The 18,736-nt window shown below is 40.5% G+C and overlaps 2 protein-coding genes across 3 annotated transcripts in view; both read right to left on the bottom strand.

Moving 5' to 3' along the window:
• The window catches only part of LOC121555720 (polycystic kidney disease protein 1-like 2), a 35,061-nt gene extending 22,535 nt beyond the window's left edge, over positions 1-12,526 (bottom strand). Inside the window, 10 exon segments of the mRNA XM_045213825.1 lie at positions 951-1,109; positions 1,851-2,190; positions 4,932-5,075; positions 5,205-5,342; positions 5,498-5,674; positions 6,742-6,825; positions 9,528-9,907; positions 10,101-10,145; positions 11,164-11,322; positions 12,064-12,526. Of these exon segments, the coding sequence (XP_045069760.1) occupies positions 951-1,109; positions 1,851-2,190; positions 4,932-5,075; positions 5,205-5,342; positions 5,498-5,674; positions 6,742-6,825; positions 9,528-9,907; positions 10,101-10,145; positions 11,164-11,322; positions 12,064-12,349 (1,912 nt within the window). The 5' untranslated portion in view covers positions 12,350-12,526.
• LOC121555721 (polycystic kidney disease protein 1-like 2) lies at positions 4,569-10,097 on the bottom strand. 2 transcript variants are annotated; one of them, XM_041869554.2, is made up of 11 exons: positions 10,004-10,097; positions 9,500-9,907; positions 9,237-9,358; positions 8,948-9,101; positions 8,501-8,762; positions 6,116-6,825; positions 5,815-5,963; positions 5,498-5,674; positions 5,205-5,342; positions 4,932-5,075; positions 4,569-4,856 (listed from the first exon to the last, which is right to left on the bottom strand). In XM_041869554.2, exons 6-11 carry the CDS (start codon positions 6,399-6,401, stop codon positions 4,728-4,730), a joined length of 1,023 nt encoding a protein of 340 aa, XP_041725488.2. In that variant the 5' UTR covers positions 6,402-6,825; positions 8,501-8,762; positions 8,948-9,101; positions 9,237-9,358; positions 9,500-9,907; positions 10,004-10,097; the 3' UTR covers positions 4,569-4,727. The 2 variants fall into 2 exon arrangements, 1 of the variants encoding a protein (XP_041725488.2); XR_006658340.1 differs by lacking the exons at positions 4,569-4,856; positions 4,932-5,075; positions 5,205-5,342; ... (1 more) ...; positions 5,815-5,963; positions 6,116-6,825 and having other exon boundaries at positions 8,090-8,762; positions 8,948-9,043.
• Positions 12,527-18,736: the final 6,210 nt, after the last annotated feature.

Raw genomic sequence — 18,736 nt, 5'->3', positions numbered from 1 at the left:
CTTGCCAATGTATTAAAATACAATAACAGAAATTTACCAGACTAGAACAAAGTGAATAGCCTACTTGGGTATTTTTGTTTAGTTTCATTTGAAATGCATCACATTGCATTCTGTATTTGAATTGAATGTATTCTCATGTGTGTTGCTGTATTATTTGAATGTGCCTGAGGGAAAAAATTAAGTTCATTGGCTGATGATGCTGTGCCATTTTTCACATTGTGGTCGACTGAAGATTAGTTGTTGTATAATCCAACTGATAAGAGGTAGAGAGATTAGAATCAAGCAGAGAAGCAGGTAGTATAGGTGTGAAGGTCTGAAGACTACACAGCAACCACTGCTTCCTATATACTGAGGTAGAAGAAACATCACTTTACCTAGTACATACTGTAACAGAGCAGTATTAGCTGTGTAGACAATAGGTGACATATACTGTAGGCCTATTTTTGTCACTGCAGAAAGTGCTACTAATAATGTAAATTATATGTGATTATCAATATCGTCTTCATCATTAGGCTGTCTTCCTTTTTAGAATTGAGTTGCACAAAAGCCATTACATTTATGGGAGGGGTATCAGTGCACACTGTTTAGATAGAGGATCATTATTAGAATGCCTAGTCTAAATGTCTGCCATTCATACATGAAACACTAGCATAGGTCAATATTTACTACCTTGTATTTCTATTGGTTTTTATGGTTTTTACAACCAAAGCATGTAATTTCAATTGAAAGGCTATATTCAGTGGCTTTGCTTTTATTCAGCTTCTGTGGTTCCTGTGTGACAAGACATCTTTTATGTTGATTACTCAATAGCTCCTTCCTCAAGTGGAATTTTGTTTTAGTGCATTTCCATCCTTCGCTACAGCTGTGTTTGTTTTACAGTATTAACAGTTCTACCCAGCTGCACTCCTCGCTCTCTGCCTCACAAACACACACACACATCAAATACAAACCAAATTGGCAGATGAAGTGTAGCTCCTGGCTACAGTTGCTTGTTGCCTCCCACTGAAACCCTGAGCTCCTCAGTATGTGACCACAGCCAGCCCCTGGACCAGGGTCGTTCACCCAGTTAGAGTAGCTGACATCAGAGCCATCAAGCCAGGAGAGAGGACCTGAGGATGTACAGCACACACAATTATTAAAGTATTATATTCTATATACACTGAGGGTACAAAACATTAGGAACACCTGCTCTTCAAAGTAGAGGAAATAAAGTATTATTTCCCCACAATATTAGACGTCCCATCTGTTCAACCTGACATGCTTACTTTGTACTATCTAGTTAATTTGATATAAATATGACTTGTGTTCTCATGAGGGATATCAGAGGCATTAATAAAATATGTTTTAAAAAAGCAGGATGGAAAGGAAACAAAACTATTAGGTGATATTAAATCAAAGGACTGGACAGCATACCCTATTGAAGACCCTATTGAATGACAAGTGTTCCTCATCAGCCGGGTGCTGCTAAAAGGAGATATTCAAATGGACATGGTCTCCTGGCAATGGTGGGAGATTAACACATTATAAATCTCCCAGCAAGAGGCCAGCTGACATGGGAGTCAACAAGCCCAGCATCTTAGTCTTAGGTTGGGAGACAGCAGTGGAAATTGAATGGTTTTCTGTACAATTTCTGCTCAATTGCAGAACAATTTATACCTCTTTTAAATATTAGGTCTCATACAATATCTTATTGATTTTATAAAACACAGCTATCATAAATCTGTTCAAATGTATGACTGAATACAATGCATTCTACTCCCACCCTTTGAGATCCTTTGCATGATCAAAGGATCTAATGCATTAGTGTCATCAAATAATGCCCACTTTAGTTGCCTAGGCTGCTCTCTTACCTTCAGCAACAGCAGAGTCCAGTGTTAGGTTCGGGGAGGCAGGTGCCAGACCTAGCCACCAGTCCTGCTCCGGCTGCAGGTGCCTCTGTAGGAACTGCTGTGTATCGATATTTAGAATGAAGGCCAGGTGTCTGCCACCCCGCTCACACCAACCCTGTGCACTGATGAAGGAATGCTGTAGACCCACAAACTCATAACAGGAGCCGTCAAAGCCCTCTTGGTACTCTGGGCAGGATAAAGCTGCTATCTCATCCTCAGCACAAGACAGGCTTAAAAGCAGAGCCATCAAGAGCAACACAGAGAGATTAGTGCTGTCAATCTTCACCCCTTCACCTGTGCACTGTTACAGGCAGCCTGGTGACATGCTGTCTTTAAAGGGGACTGACATTACAGAATGACCTGTTATGGCTGACTGCCCTTGCTTTGTGAAGTTCCAATGGACACATAATCCTTGTGTACAAACCAACAGACCGCAGGCATCTAGTAAATGGTCTGTAATAAGGTCGTCAGGGAAGGTCCCTGTGTCAACAGTAATAATGGGTGCCTCTGAAGGCTGCCATTGATGTAACACACTGCAGTTTGCAGGTGTAGATAGACTTTATACAGGTTTGGCAGCAACAAACCAATGACCCAGATAAAGACCATCAGAGTTATCAAAGTCCAAAATACCTTACCGACAACAGAGACGCTTTATATATATACCACATATTTAAACTTTTCAGGGCAATCTGTAGACCAGTACTTTTGTTGATCAACATTGGTACTGCTGTGAACTGTAAGAGGACTTTTAATTCAACCACTGACCCAGACAGTGGCCTTGTCTCCTGACAGTCATGTCCGAGTCTTCTGGAATTTTGACATCCTCAGTTGTAAAGGAAAATACATGTGTTAGTGTGGTGAATATGACAAGTCTTCTGTCTGTTTTGACTAATAAGAACATGCCTCTTTTTAGGAGCTGCGTGTGAGTCATTATCATGTCATTTGGAATGCATTCAGTTTTAGCTCCCTTGTTTCTATTGTGTATGAAAATGTAATCTAATGAAAGAATGTTGGTTTATATGGCACTGTAGACCAGGTTGTCCAATACTCGGTCCTGGGGCCCCCCTGGGTGCACGTTTTGGTTTTTGCCCTAGCATTACTCAGCTGATTCAAATAATCAAAGCTTGATGATGAGTTTGTTATTTGATTCAGCTGTGTAGTGCTAGGGCAAAAACCAAAACGTGCACCCAGGGGGGGCCCCAGGACCTTGCTCTAGACCAGCTGTACTATGTGGTAATCAGTGATAGTAGAATTGACCTCTGTAAAACCATAAACCTATATAGCTAATTATGTGCACAGATAAAGGCAAATAAACTTAGGTCCAAAGTATAGGCCTGCTCTACATTTTCCAATTGACAAAAGAGAATCCAGGCCATGGTGGATTAATGCATTTTGCATTTGGATGCATTTTATAAACTCCAAGGAGTTTGTGGGATTAAACTCAAGTTGCCTAACAGCATGTCAACATGATGCTTAATAGGCTACAATAATTGCACTGAGATAATAATAACAGAACATATTAAATGTGTTGTTCCCAGATGCCTGAATTTGTGTGGCCTTATCGTGTGTTTAAAGATAACGGACCTTATCCGTGTTTGAAATACTATTTGCACAGAATTGGCATTTAGATAGCAGTTAGTTTCACAACAATATCTCAGGTTATCTTTTGCAAGCATAGTTGAAAAGGCATGTGTGTGCGTGCGTGCACTTGTGTGTGGAGTGTGCATACTAGTCCATGAGCCAGGGGGTTCGGTCGGGCTCATTTGGGGTGACGATGTGTTTAAAGGTCTACGTCCCTAGAGTTGGAAAATGTGTGATTGCAGTGCAGCAATTGGAGCTTTCTCCAGTTATCACTCTTTCTTTCATCCCTCAATCCCATTCATTTTCCCATAAGGATTTTACCCTATGACAAACAATGCTAGGATACAACAAGTTATTGCTCACGTATACCCTTTAATCATATATAATTGGAAAGCTCAATTTTACAGTTGTCCATTTTCGGTATGTTCAGGTCAACAGAGCTTCGACCAAATTGTGCCATTAACATTAGAATGTTGGAAGCTTAGCTATAGAATTCCATGTAGTGGGGCAACTATGTTTTTGAATTGTACAGTGGGGGAAAAAAGTATTTAGTCAGCCACCAATTGTGCAAGTTCTCCCACTTAAAAAGATGAGAGAGGCCTGTAATTTTCATCATAGGTACACGTCAACTATGACAGACAAAATTAGGAAAAAAAATCCAGAAAATCACATTGTAGGATTTTTAATGAATTTATTTGCAAATTATGGTGGAAAATAAGTATTTGGTCAATAACAAAAGTTTCTCAATACCCTTTGTTGGCAATGACACAGGTCAAACGTTTAAATGATGACGTGACGTCCTAGGTTAAACAACCAACACGGAACAAACCAAACAGAACAAACCAAACAGAACAAGATCCCACAACTACTGTGGGAAAACAGCCTGTATAAATATGGCTCCCAATCAGAGACAACCAGCAACAGCTGACACTCGTTGCCTCTGATTGGGAACCACTCTGGCCAACATAGAAATACAATACATAGAATATACAACACAGAACAAGAACACATAGAATCTACACACCCTGGCTCAACATATAGAGTCCCCAGAGCCAGGGTGCTGACACTGGATAGTTTCTGTTGACACTCTGAGAGGACATGATATGCTGTCACTCAATATTGAGGCCACATAACAGTTGCAATTTCTTCCAGACATTGCATTGTAACAGAAATTAAAATATATTTCTGATCTTTTACAATCGTTGCTTATATCTGAAACTACAGTTCCCTTTCTTATGTCCTCTGCCCACATTATTTTTACCTGTTCACAAACACAGTGATCTGAGAGCTGTTGACAATCACAGGAGCTTCATCAACCTTCTTCCCATTCAACAGTGCACTCTGCACATTGTCCATGCCCTTGAGAAGTAAATCAGAGACTTCTCTCTGTGAAAGACAAACTGTTCAGTAAGGCTGCTGCATTACTGTCATTAGACTAAGTGAAGGTAAATATGTGCTCACATTTGAGGAAACATCCAGAATATTGCTGACTGCCTCCACAATTGGTGTAGCTGCCTTCACCATCTCCTCTTCTCCACCATGCTCACTGACATTCATGGAGAGGAGGGAAGAGCTGAGGTTTGCCACCAGGAAGCTAGCTTCTAGCTGGAAAAGATAGACCATCTGAAATTAAGTCTTTATTCTTGGCACATTTTGACCAATAGGCCTATATGTTTGTGTGCATTACTCCATGCTACCCTGCTTCCATGTGGGGCTAGGTTTATCCAAGTGTACCTGAGCATTGGGACTAAGCTCATCACCCCGCATGGTGAGTCCTGCCACAGCTCTGGCCGTCAGCTGCACATTCTGAGGAGTGCTGCTGGAGTTGTTCTCCAGTGCTTCAGTTATATTCATCAGCATCTGTTCTCGCAGCTTAAGGAGACATACCAACATTGAAGAAGGATGTTTAAAGCCCTTAACTTGGACCTTTTACATGTAGTCTTTTAAACTACCAAAACATACCACTATATTTGTCTTAAAGTTCATATTAATTTAGTATCCCCCCCCCACACACACACTCCTCATACCTTCATCCTGTTATTATTTTCCTCACTGGAATCCTTATTCAGCATGTCCGACACAGACTTGAACATCTGTCCAAGGGTCTCTCCTGAGAGCATCCCCTGCTGCCCTAGATTAGCTACTGTGTCTGCCACTGCAGATTGGAGCTCCTGCACTGGAGTACAGGACTTGGCTGGCCACACCTTGCCAGATAACAATTAAATGAGTGCTCCAATTACTAAATGGATGTGAACTATGGAGCTGAAAGGCAAGACAGAGCCCATACATTTAATCATTAGTAAATTATAGAATTGATTATTGATTTTGTTTGCTATTGACAAACCTGAGTGGTGAATGTGGTACTTCCACGGGTCTTTGTGTTAAATTCTGTAACAGTCACCACTACCGAGAGCTTGTAGTTGCTGTTTATCTCCCCAAGAGGTAGGAAGATTAACGTTACTTTATTTACAGAACTGCAGCGCAGATGTTTACCTGAAATATAAAGAATAAAAATCTGATTACATAGATATTTATTTTTACTAAATCAATATGGCATTTTCATCTTAGTCCGGCTCTGGTGCTAAACTTCTTTGATGGGAGAAGGTCTCCTGAAATATACAACACTGGCAAAGAGGGATACTCACCTTGGTCAGTTTTAAAACAATATTGGCAGCCGTCTGAGCAGGATGTAGGCGTTGTACAGGTGATAGTGAAAGGATCCAGAACGGTGCCATTTAGAGAGAAAATACTACATGAAGGGGGACTTAAGGTGATAGCCGGAGCAGCGGTTACAGATAGTGTAGTATCAGCAGGTGCAGGAGTAGTTACACCTGGTATCTGAATGGTGTACTTGGCATATTCAAACGTTTTCTTATCTAAAGAATGGTGATTATAAAGGGATATTGATATCTTATTTCCACTCGTGAACATGTTACATTAGGTCCATACTTTCTGAGGATGAATCAATCCAAAATAAGCTCCTATAATTGGCTCAAACTGAAAAAGGGATGTGTAATTGATCAGTCGGAAATGTCTAAATATTACAGTTTTTTTGCACATTCATTTTTCTGTCAATACACTAAAGAACAGTTTGATGTAAGTTCAACATATCTGATGGACATCCTGTCATCAACTGTATTAACCAAACTTTTAGCCTGTACTTACAGTAAATGCTTTTGGCATTGAATACAAGAAATTGCTACTCACCATAAACTATCACATTGAGATTCTGAAACCCACCGGAAGCTTCTTTCAGATAGTTTTTGCTGACTTTGTACTCTTTCTGACCGTCCTGATCTTTTCTCTCCTTAAGTGGCTTTTTCCCTGCGTCGCTGTAACAGTTTTGCAGGGCACCCTAGAACACCACAGAATTCAAAATATTGTCCTCATGTACACTGAACTCTGGCTATTGTATAGTAAATCACATGCAGTCCACAAATAATGTGTTTATGCATCGATTTGTTTTATTTATCTAGATTTATCTATATGTCAACTCCAAATTAGACAACATGAGTTAGTCAATTAATTGATTCATGCACTCTAACGAAACTCATTCACACATGAAAATCAATCAAAATATGATTGCATTCAGCATGCAACAATAGTGGAATCTCAGACATACTGTTGAAGGTTTTGGGTCCTCAATATGCCAATTTACCTCTGGGCAACTGGAGATACAGTCCAGTTTTAATTTTACATCTTTTTTGACATCCACTGTTTTACAATTATCAAGGCAACTGAAAGAATATAGGTACGTTTTTAGCATAAAATAGATAATCATAAGAACATTGGATTCACATTTTGTTACATAGTAACTTGATTATTGCTTCGTAATTACATAGCAATGGACTTCAGCAGTTATTGTTATCACACAAATGGAAATAGGAACAGTGACTATTCCACTTGTTGTACCAGAAACAGCTTACCTTTGTAATAACAAAGCAATTAATACATTATTATGTAATTATTGGGCATTTAATGCAACATTATTATTAGGATAATTACAGCATGCTACAGAGGCATGAGAGCAACTCAATGTAAATGTGACCAATTTACTTCTGAATTATAATTAAATCAGTTAATTAATATGCTAATGAAATAACCCTGTTGTATACTTAAGGATTACAAATCTGTTAATAGTTTTAACTAAATAATTTCTAACCCAATTCATTCTAGATATTTAGTAACTGTATGGCCACTTGTATATTGGACATCATAAATCCTTATGATGTCCAACATACAGGTAACTGCCAAAATAAAGGAAACCCTTGAGTAAATGAGGGATACAAAGTATATTGAAAGCAGGTCCTTCCACACAGGTGTGGTTCCTGAGTTAATTGTGTAATTATTATTATCCTATCATGCTTAGGGTCATGTATAAAAATGCCCAGTTAACCATTATTTTGGCTACCATGGCTAGATGTAGAGATGTGTGTGTGTGTGTGTGTGTGTGTGTATGTGTGTGTGTGTGTGTGTGTGTGTGTGTGTGTGTGTGTGTGTGTGTGTGTGTGTGTGTGTGTGTGTGTGTGTGTGTGTGTGTGTGTGTGTGTGTGTGTGTGTGTGTGTGTGTCTCAGTCACCAGATCGCAACCCAATTGCAGACTTATGGGAGATTCTGGAGTGGTGCCTGAGACAGCGTTTTCCACCACCATCAACAAAACACTAAAATATGGAATTTGTAGTGGAAGATTGGTGTCACATCCCTCAATAGAGATCCAGGCACTTGTAGAATCTATGCCAAGGCACATTGAAGGAGTTCTGGTGGCTCGTGATGGCCCAACACCCTATTAAGACACTTTATGTTGGTGTTTCCTTTATTTTGGCAGTTACATGTACTTCTCTGAGGATGATGATGATGATGATGATGATGATACTAGAATTATTAATAGGCTTATAGGGATATTTGAATAGCAGTTTTTATACTATTGTCATTACCTGTTTTTAAATGATACTGATAGGAGTTATCAATAAAATAGCATGACTTTGTTTAAATATATTCACTTCACTATTTTAAGCCTATCCCCATATTACCTAATTCTAAAGTTGGTGAATTTTGTTGGAGTAACCGTGATGCATCGGGATGTTGAAATCCAGTCAACCTATTTCCCATTCTTAACCCTTCTCTTCACAGAAAAAGTGTATTCAAAGAACTCAAATGGGTTTGGAAGACAATCTTTTACAATCAAACGAGTCTTGTCCGTTGTTTTATCATTGCATTTCCCCTTCCCCTTACAGTCTTCTTCTATTGGAATTAGAAGGGGAAATGGTTAGAAAACACCACCATAAGGACATGCTGTAAAAAGATGACAGACACAACAATGAGTAAACAGAGAAAAAAACGATTGAGATTGTTATAGAAAATTTAAATTACATTGATAAAACAAAGTTTACAGTCATTGTTTTTCATTTTATAATAGGGTGAGATGAGAGGGTTCTCATCGACAGCCTTGTGGCTTAAAGGCCTTAAGTGGTACTTACTGCATTCCCATTCAAATTTGCTCTGCATTCCATTAGATAGTCCTCCTAAGCCAGTTACCTCACGTTAGACGCTTTCAGTGTCTTGACTGGCAGCTTCTGGAATGGCAGTGATTCTCAAGTTATAAGCTCCGCAAACTCTCATATGCTTTTCTGTCTGGAGATGAAAACAAATGTGTGAAGAAAAACTGCAGGAAAAGAATTACCATCACATTAGTGAAAAAGGTGCTACCTGTTTAATGTTAAAGAGGGAACAAATATATATTTTTAAATACTTAGCTATTTCACATACTGCGTTTACATAGTCATCCCGCCTGAGGTCTGAACTGTAGTGACAAATTGCTGTTGTGTTCCCCACATCCACATCCATGTGTGAGAAGACATTCCAGGCCCTGTCTTTCACTTGCAAATATCCTGTAACAAAACAGCTGTTATAAATAATATAAACAAGAATATTATAAATAATCTTTTTTTTTAAAGGTATCTTCATCTGTCACTGTTTTAATCCCTGATTAAGGTTTGTTGGATGACACTTTGAGTAGATAGGTTAGGTACCTTGGATAGTGGTTGAGATATTGTAAACCTGCATGCTGCTGTTTTGCATGTCTCTGGTCTCAGAGATGCTGTCGTTGGCTCCAGACACCTGGAAGAGAAGCTGCACCGGGGCTCCCCGATCCAGGGAGACTCTAACATAAAGGTCTGAGTCTGGACACTCTCCCTCCTCAGCCATCACTGATCCCAGGAGGCCCTCCACAGGCTCCAGCAGACACACCTGCAGCTCAGTGGACACACCCAAGACCGAGACCCCGTTAGAGGCATGCAGGGTCAGCTGATGGCAGCCAGAGCCCAGCTGTTGCTCCACCTCTGGTCCCACTGTGATGTTGTGGGGGACGATTCCTCTGATTGCTGATGAATTGGCCACCAAAATCTCACCACTGTGGATTTTGTAGGTCACAGTCGTACCTGTAGATAGCAAAGTTGTCTCATTCTACCAAGAATTGTACCTTCGGAATTGTCAGACTGGATGCTTTTATTTTTGCCTATGTTGGTTTTAATTACCTGCTTCTACTTCAACCTGGATTTGAAGGGGGCTTCCGTACAGGGCCTTGCAGTTTGCGCCATCTGTTGGGAGGTTCATGCTATAGCATTTGATGACACCAAACTCCCCCGATGGGCTCCTGAATGATAATGTTTTTCTGACCTGTGGACCAGAGACACAGCTTGTTGATGAATATGATTGTATGTTCCAGATGTTAGTCTCCACTCAAGCTTGCCAATGTATTAAAATACAATAACAGAAATTTACCAGACTAGAACAAAGTGAATAGCCTACTTGGGTATTTTTGTTTAGTTTCATTTGAAATGCATCACATTGCATTCTGTATTTGAATTGAATGTATTCTCATGTGTGTTGCTGTATTATTTGAATGTGCCTGAGGGAAAAAATTAAGTTCATTGGCTGATGATGCTGTGCCATTTTTCACATTGTGGTCGACTGAAGATTAGTTGTTGTATAATCCAACTGATAAGAGGTAGAGAGATTAGAATCAAGCAGAGAAGCAGGTAGTACAGGTGTGAAGGTCTGAAGACTACACAGCAACCACTGCTTCCTATATACTGAGGTAGAAGAAACATCACTTTACCTAGTACATACTGTAACAGAGCAGTATTAGCTGTGTAGACAATAGGTGACATATACTGTAGGCCTATTTTTGTCACTGCAGAAAGTGCTACTAATAATGTAAATTATATGTGATTATCAATATCGTCTTCATCATTAGGCTGTCTTCCTTTTTAGAATTGAGTTGCACAAAAGCCATTACATTTATGGGAGGGGTATCAGTGCACACTGTTTAGATAGAGGATCATTATTAGAATGCCTAGTCTAAATGTCTGCCATTCATACATGAAACACTAGCATAGGTCAATATTTACTACCTTGTATTTCTATTGGTTTTTATGGTTTTTACAACCAAAGCATGTAATTTCAATTGAAAGGCTATATTCAGTGGCTTTGCTTTTATTCAGCTTCTGTGGTTCCTGTGTGACAAGACATCTTTTATGTTGATTACTCAATAGCTCCTTCCTCAAGTGGAATTTTGTTTTAGTGCATTTCCATCCTTCGCTACAGCTGTGTTTGTTTTACAGTATTAACAGTTCTACCCAGCTGCACTCCTCGCTCTCTGCCTCACAAACACACACACACATCAAATACAAACCAAATTGGCAGATGAAGTGTAGCTCCTGGCTACAGTTGCTTGTTGCCTCCCACTGAAACCCTGAGCTCCTCAGTATGTGACCACAGCCAGCCCCTGGACCAGGGTCGTTCACCCAGTTAGAGTAGCTGACATCAGAGCCATCAAGCCAGGAGAGAGGACCTGAGGATGTACAGCACACACAATTATTAAAGTATTATATTCTATATACACTGAGGGTACAAAACATTAGGAACACCTGCTCTTCAAAGTAGAGGAAATAAAGTATTATTTCCCCACAATATTAGACGTCCCATCTGTTCAACCTGACATGCTTACTTTGTACTATCTAGTTAATTTGATATAAATATGACTTGTGTTCTCATGAGGGATATCAGAGGCATTAATAAAATATGTTTTAAAAAAGCAGGATGGAAAGGAAACAAAACTATTAGGTGATATTAAATCAAAGGACTGGACAGCATACCCTATTGAAGACCCTATTGAATGACAAGTGTTCCTCATCAGCCGGGTGCTGCTAAAAGGAGATATTCAAATGGACATGGTCTCCTGGCAATGGTGGGAGATTAACACATTATAAATCTCCCAGCAAGAGGCCAGCTGACATGGGAGTCAACAAGCCCAGCATCTTAGTCTTAGGTTGGGAGACAGCAGTGGAAATTGAATGGTTTTCTGTACAATTTCTGCTCAATTGCAGAACAATTTATACCTCTTTTAAATATTAGGTCTCATACAATATCTTATTGATTTTATAAAACACAGCTATCATAAATCTGTTCAAATGTATGACTGAATACAATGCATTCTACTCCCACCCTTTCAGATCCTTTGCATGATCAAAGGATCTAATGCATTAGTGTCATCAAATAATGCCCACTTTAGTTGCCTAGGCTGCTCTCTTACCTTCAGCAACAGCAGAGTCCAGTGTTAGGTTCGGGGAGGCAGGTGCCAGACCTAGCCACCAGTCCTGCTCCGGCTGCAGGTGCCTCTGTAGGAACTGCTGTGTATCGATATTTAGAATGAAGGCCAGGTGTCTGCCACCCCACTCACACCAACCCTGTGCACTGATGAAGGAATGCTGTAGACCCACAAACTCATAACAGGAGCCGTCAAAGCCCTCTTGGTACTCTGGGCAGGATAAAGCTGCTATCTCATCCTCAGCACAAGACAGGCTTAAAAGCAGAGCCATCAAGAGCAACACAGAGAGATTAGTGCTGTCAATCTTCACCCCTTCACCTGTGCACTGTTACAGGCAGCCTGGTGACATGCTGTCTTTAAAGGGGACTGACATTACAGAATGACCTGTTATGGCTGACTGCCCTTGCTTTGTGAAGTTCCAATGGACACATAATCCTTGTGTACAAACCAACAGACCGCAGGCATCTAGTAAATGGTCTGTAATAAGGTCGTCAGGGAAGGTCCCTGTGTCAACAGTAATAATGGGTGCCTCTGAAGGCTGCCATTGATGTAACACACTGCAGTTTGCAGGTGTAGATAGACTTTATACAGGTTTGGCAGCAACAAACCAATGACCCAGATAAAGACCATCAGAGTTATCAAAGTCCAAAATACCTTACCGACAACAGAGACGCTTTATATATATACCACATATTTAAACTTTTCAGGGCAATCTGTAGACCAGTACTTTTGTTGATCAACATTGGTACTGCTGTGAACTGTAAGAGGACTTTTAATTCAACCACTGACCCAGACAGTGGCCTTGTCTCCTGACAGTCATGTCCGAGTCTTCTGGAATTTTGACATCCTCAGTTGTAAAGGAAAATACATGTGTTAGTGTGGTGAATATGACAAGTCTTCTGTCTGTTTTGACTAATAAGAACATGTCTCTTTTTAGGAGCTGCGTGTGAGTCATTATCATGTCATTTGGAATGCATTCAGTTTTAGCTCCCTTGTTTCTATTGTGTATGAAAATGTAATCTAATGAAAGAATGTTGGTTTATATGGCACTGTAGACCAGGTTGTCCAATACTCGGTCCTGGGGCCCCCCTGGGTGCACGTTTTGGTTTTTGCCCTAGCATTACTCAGCTGATTCAAATAATCAAAGCTTGATGATGAGTTTGTTATTTGATTCAGCTGTGTAGTGCTAGGGCAAAAACCAAAACGTGCACCCAGGGGGGCCCCAGGACCTTGCTCTAGACCAGCTGTACTATGTGGTAATCAGTGATAGTAGAATTGACCTCTGTAAAACCATAAACCTATATAGCTAATTATGTGCACAGATAAAGGCAAATAAACTTAGGTCCAAAGTATAGGCCTGCTCTACATTTTCCAATTGACAAAAGAGAATCCAGGCCATGGTGGATTAATGCATTTTGCATTTGGATGCATTTTATAAACTCCAAGGAGTTTGTGGGATTAAACTCAAGTTGCCTAACAGCATGTCAACATGATGCTTAATAGGCTACAATAATTGCACTGAGATAATAATAACAGAACATATTAAATGTGTTGTTCCCAGATGCCTGAATTTGTGTGGCCTTATCGTGTGTTTAAAGATAACGGACCTTATCCGTGTTTGAAATACTATTTGCACAGAATTGGCATTTAGATAGCAGTTAGTTTCACAACAATATCTCAGGTTATCTTTTGCAAGCATAGTTGAAAAGGCATGTGTGTGCGTGCGTGCACTTGTGTGTGGAGTGTGCATACTAGTCCATGAGCCAGGGGGTTCGGTCGGGCTCATTTGGGGTGACGATGTGTTTAAAGGTCTACGTCCCTAGAGTTGGAAAATGTGTGATTGCAGTGCAGCAATTGGAGCTTTCTCCAGTTATCACTCTTTCTTTCATCCCTCAATCCCATTCATTTTCCCATAAGGATTTTACCCTATGACAAACAATGCTAGGATACAACAAGTTATTGCTCACGTATACCCTTTAATCATATATAATTGGAAAGCTCAATTTTACAGTTGTCCATTTTCGGTATGTTCAGGTCAACAGAGCTTCGACCAAATTGTGCCATTAACATTAGAATGTTGGAAGCTTAGCTATAGAATTCCATGTAGTGGGGCAACTATGTTTTTGAATTGTACAGTGGGGGAAAAAAGTATTTAGTCAGCCACCAATTGTGCAAGTTCTCCCACTTAAAAAGATGAGAGAGGCCTGTAATTTTCATCATAGGTACACGTCAACTATGACAGACAAAATTAGGAAAAAAAATCCAGAAAATCACATTGTAGGATTTTTAATGAATTTATTTGCAAATTATGGTGGAAAATAAGTATTTGGTCAATAACAAAAGTTTCTCAATACCCTTTGTTGGCAATGACACAGGTCAAACGTTTTCTGTAAGTCTTCACAAGGTTTTCACACACTGTTGCTGGTATTTTGGCCCATTCCTCCATGCAGATCTCCTCTAGAGCAGTGATGTTTTGGGGCTGTCGCTGGGCAACACGGACTTTCAACTCCCTCCAAAGATTTTCTATGGGGTTGAGATCTGGAGACTGGCTAGGCCACTCCAGGACCTTGAAATGCTTCTTACGAAGCCACTCCTTCGTTGCCCGGGCGGTGTGTTTGGGATCATTGTCATGCTGAAAGACCCAGCCACGTTTCATCTTCAATGCCCTTGCTGATGGAAGGAGGTTTTCACTCAAAATCTCACGATACATGGCCCCATTCATTCTTTCCTTTACACGGATCAGTCGTTCTGGTCCCTTTGCAGAAAAACAGCCCCAAAGCATGATGTTTCCACCCCCATGCTTCACAGTAGGTATGGTGTTCTTTGGATGCAACTCAGCATTCTTTGTCCTCCAAACACGACGAGTTGAGTTTTTACCAAAAAGTTCTATTTTGGTTTCATCTGACCATATGACATTCTCCCAATCCTCTTCTGGATCATCCAAATGCACTCTAGCAAACTTCAGACAGGCCTGAATATGTACTGGCTTAAGCAGGGGGACACATCTGGCACTGCAGTATTTGAGTCCCTGGCGGCGTAGTGTGTTACTGATGGTAGGCTTTGTTACTTTGGTCCCAGCTCTCTGCAGGTCATTCACTAGGTCCCTCCGTGTGGTTCTGGGATTTTTGCTCACCATTCTTGTGATCATTTTGACCCCACGGGGTGAGCTCTTGCGTGGAGCCCCAGATCGAGGGAGATTATCAGTGGTCTTGTATGTCTTCCATTTCCTAATAATTGCTCCCACAGTTGATTTCTTCAAACCAAGCTGCTTAACTATTGCAGATTCAGTCTTCCCAGCCTGGTGCAGGTCTACAATTTTGTTTCTGGTGTCCTATGACAGCTCTTTGGTCTTGGCCATAGTGGAGTTTGGAGTGTGACTGTTTGAGGTTGTCGACAGGTGTCTTTTATACTGATAACAAGTTCAAACAGGTGCCATTAATACAGGTAACGAGTGAAGGACAGAGGAGCCTCTTAAAGAAGAAGTTACAGGTCTGTGAGAGCCAGAAATCTTGCTTGTTTGTAGGTGACCAAATACTTATTTTCCACCATAATTTGCAAATAAATTCATAAAAAATCCTACAATGTGGCTTTCTGGATTTTTTTTCTCAATTTGTTTGTCATAGTTGACGTGTACCTATGATGAAAATTACAGGCCTCTCTCATCTTTTTAAGTGGGAGAACTTGCACAATTGGTGGCTGACTAAATACTTTTTTCCCCCACTGTAACTTTGGTGATAGATGAACCAAATTTCACACACACAGCTAGAAAAGATTTGTAGATCTTCCATTAAGGCCCCAAAGAGTTATTTGGAGGCCATATTTAAAAAATGTTTCTATGGGGTTAATGCCTGAATCCTCTGATGGGCCTGTATCTTTAAATCTGTTTAAAACCCTGTTCTAACCCTGTTCTATCACCAAAGTTACAATTCAAAAACATATTTGCCCCACTACATGGAATTCTATGGCTAAGCTTCCAACATTCTAATGTCAATAGCATAATATGGGTGATTATTAAACAATAGTTGTAGCTAGTACTTTTAAAGTTAGTTATATAATATATCATTTGAAAGGTAATTTCATGACCTTTCAGAACCACTTGTCAAACAAAGTTTAAAATGTGTCAGGGTTTCCTTTTAAAAGCAATGTACAGTGGGGAAAAAAGTAATTAGTCAGCCACCAATTGTGCAAGTTCTCCCACTTAAAAAGATGAGAGAGGCCTGTAATTTTCATCATAGGTACACGTCAACTATGACAGACAAATTGAGAAAAAAAAATCCAGAAAATCATATTGTAGGATTTTTAATGAATTTATTTGCAAATTATGGTGGAAAATAAGTATTTGGTCACCTACAAACAAGCAAGATTTCTGGCTCTCACAGACCTGTAACTTCTTCTTTAAGAGGCTCCTCTGTCCTCCACTCGTTACCTGTATTAATGGCACCTTTTTGAACTTGTTATCAGTATAAAAGACACCTGTCGACAACCTCAAACAGTCACACTCCAAACTCCACTATGGCCAAGACCAAAGATGCTGTCAAAGGACACCAGAAACAAAATGGTAGACCTGCACCAGGCTGGGAAGACTGAATCTGCAATAGGTAAGCAGCTTGGTTTGAAGAAATCAACTGTGGGAGCAATTATTAGGAAATGGAAGACATACAAGACCACTGGTAATCTCCCTCAATCTGGGGCTTCACGCAAGATCTCACCCCGTGGGGTCAAAATGATCACAAGAACGGTGAGCAAAAATCCCAGAACCACACGGGGGGACCTAGTGAATGACCTGCAGAGAGCTGGGACCAAAGTAACAAAGCCTACCATCAGTAACACACTACGCCGCCAGGGACTCAAATACTGCAGTGCCAGATGTGTCCCCCTGCTTAAGCCAGTACATATTCAGGCCTGTCTGAAGTTTGCTAGAGTGCATTTGGATGATCCAGAAGAGGATTGGGAGAATGTCATATGGTCAGATGAAACCAAAATAGAACTTTTTGGTAAAAACTCAACTCGTCGTGTTTGGAGGACAAAGAATGCTGAGTTGCATCCAAAGAACACCATACCTACTGTGAAGCATGGGGGTGGAAACATCATGCTTTGGGGCTGTTTTTCTGCAAAGGGACCAGGACGACTGATCCGTGTAAAGGAAAGAATGAATGGGGCCATGTATCGTGAGATTTTGAGTGAAAACCTCCTTCCATCAGCAAGAGCATTGAAGATGAAACGTGGCTGGGTCTTTCAGCATGGCAATGATCCCAAACACACCGCTCGGGCAACGAAGGAGTGGCTTCGTAAGAAGCATTTCAAGGTCCTGGAGTGGCCTAGCCAGTCTCCAGATCTCAACCCCATGGAACATCTTTGGAGGGAGTTGAAAGTCTGTGTTGCCCAGCGACAGCCCCAAAACATCAATGCTCTAGAGGAGATCTGCATGGAGGAATGGGCCAAAATACCAGCAACAGTGTGTGAAAACCTTGTGAAGACTTACAGAAAACGTTTGACCTGTGTCATTGCCAACAAAGGGTATATAACAAAGTATTGAGAAACTTTTGTTATTGACCAAATACTTATTTTCCACCATAATTTGCAAATAAATTCATAAAAAATCCTACAATGTGATTTTCTGGATTTTTTTTCCTCATTTTGTCTGTCATAGTTGACGTGTACCTATGATGAAAATTACAGGCCTCTCTCATCTTTTTAAGTGGGAGAACTTGCACAATTGGTGGCTGACTAAATACTTTTTTCCCCCACTGTAGATATATGACTTTTTTTTTTTTTTTTTTTTCACCTTTATTTAACCAGGTAAGCCAGTTGAGAACAGGTTCTCATTTACAACTGCGACCTGGCCAAGATAAAGCAAAGTAGTGCAATAAAAAACAACACAGAGTTACATATGGGGTAAAAAACATAAAGTCAGAAATACAACAGAAAATATATATACAGTGTGTGCAAATGTAGCAAGTTATGGAGGTAAGGCAATAAATAGGCTATAGTGCAGAATAATTACAATAGTATTAACACTGGAATGCTAGATGTGCAAGAGATTATGTGCAAATAGAGATACTGGGGTGCAAAAGAGCAAAATAAATAACAATATAGGGATGAGGTAGTTGGGTGGGCTAATTTCAGATGGGCTGTGTACAGGTGCAGTGATCGGTAAGGTGCTCTGACAACTGATGCTTAAAGTTATTGAGGGAGATAAGAGTCTCCAGCTTCAGAGATTTTTGCAATTCGTTCCAGTCATTGGCAGCAGAGAACTGGAAGGAATGGCGGCCAAAGGAGGTGTTGGCTTTGGGAATGACCAGTGAGATATACCTGCTGGAGCGCAGACTACGGGTGGGTGCTGCTATGGTGACCAATGAGCTAAGATAAGGCGGGGATTTGCCTAGCAGTGATTTATAGATGGCCTGGAGCCAGTGGGTTTGACGACGAACATGTAGTGAGGACCAGCCAACAAGAGCGTACAGGTCACAGTGGTGGGTAGTGTATGGGGCTTTGGAGACAAAACGGATGGCACTGTGATAGACTACATCCAATTTGCTGAGTAGAGTGTTGGAGGCTATTTTGTAAATGACATCGCCGAAGTCAAGGATCGGTAGGATAGTCAGTTTTACGAGGGCATGTTTGGCAGCATGAGTGAAGGAGGCTTTGTTGCGAAATA

Source organism: Coregonus clupeaformis, unplaced genomic scaffold (genome assembly GCF_020615455.1).
Source record: "Coregonus clupeaformis isolate EN_2021a unplaced genomic scaffold, ASM2061545v1 scaf0159, whole genome shotgun sequence".
NCBI classification, from domain to species: domain Eukaryota; kingdom Metazoa; phylum Chordata; class Actinopteri; order Salmoniformes; family Salmonidae; genus Coregonus; species Coregonus clupeaformis.
This window is presented reverse-complemented; position numbering and strand designations above follow the sequence as displayed.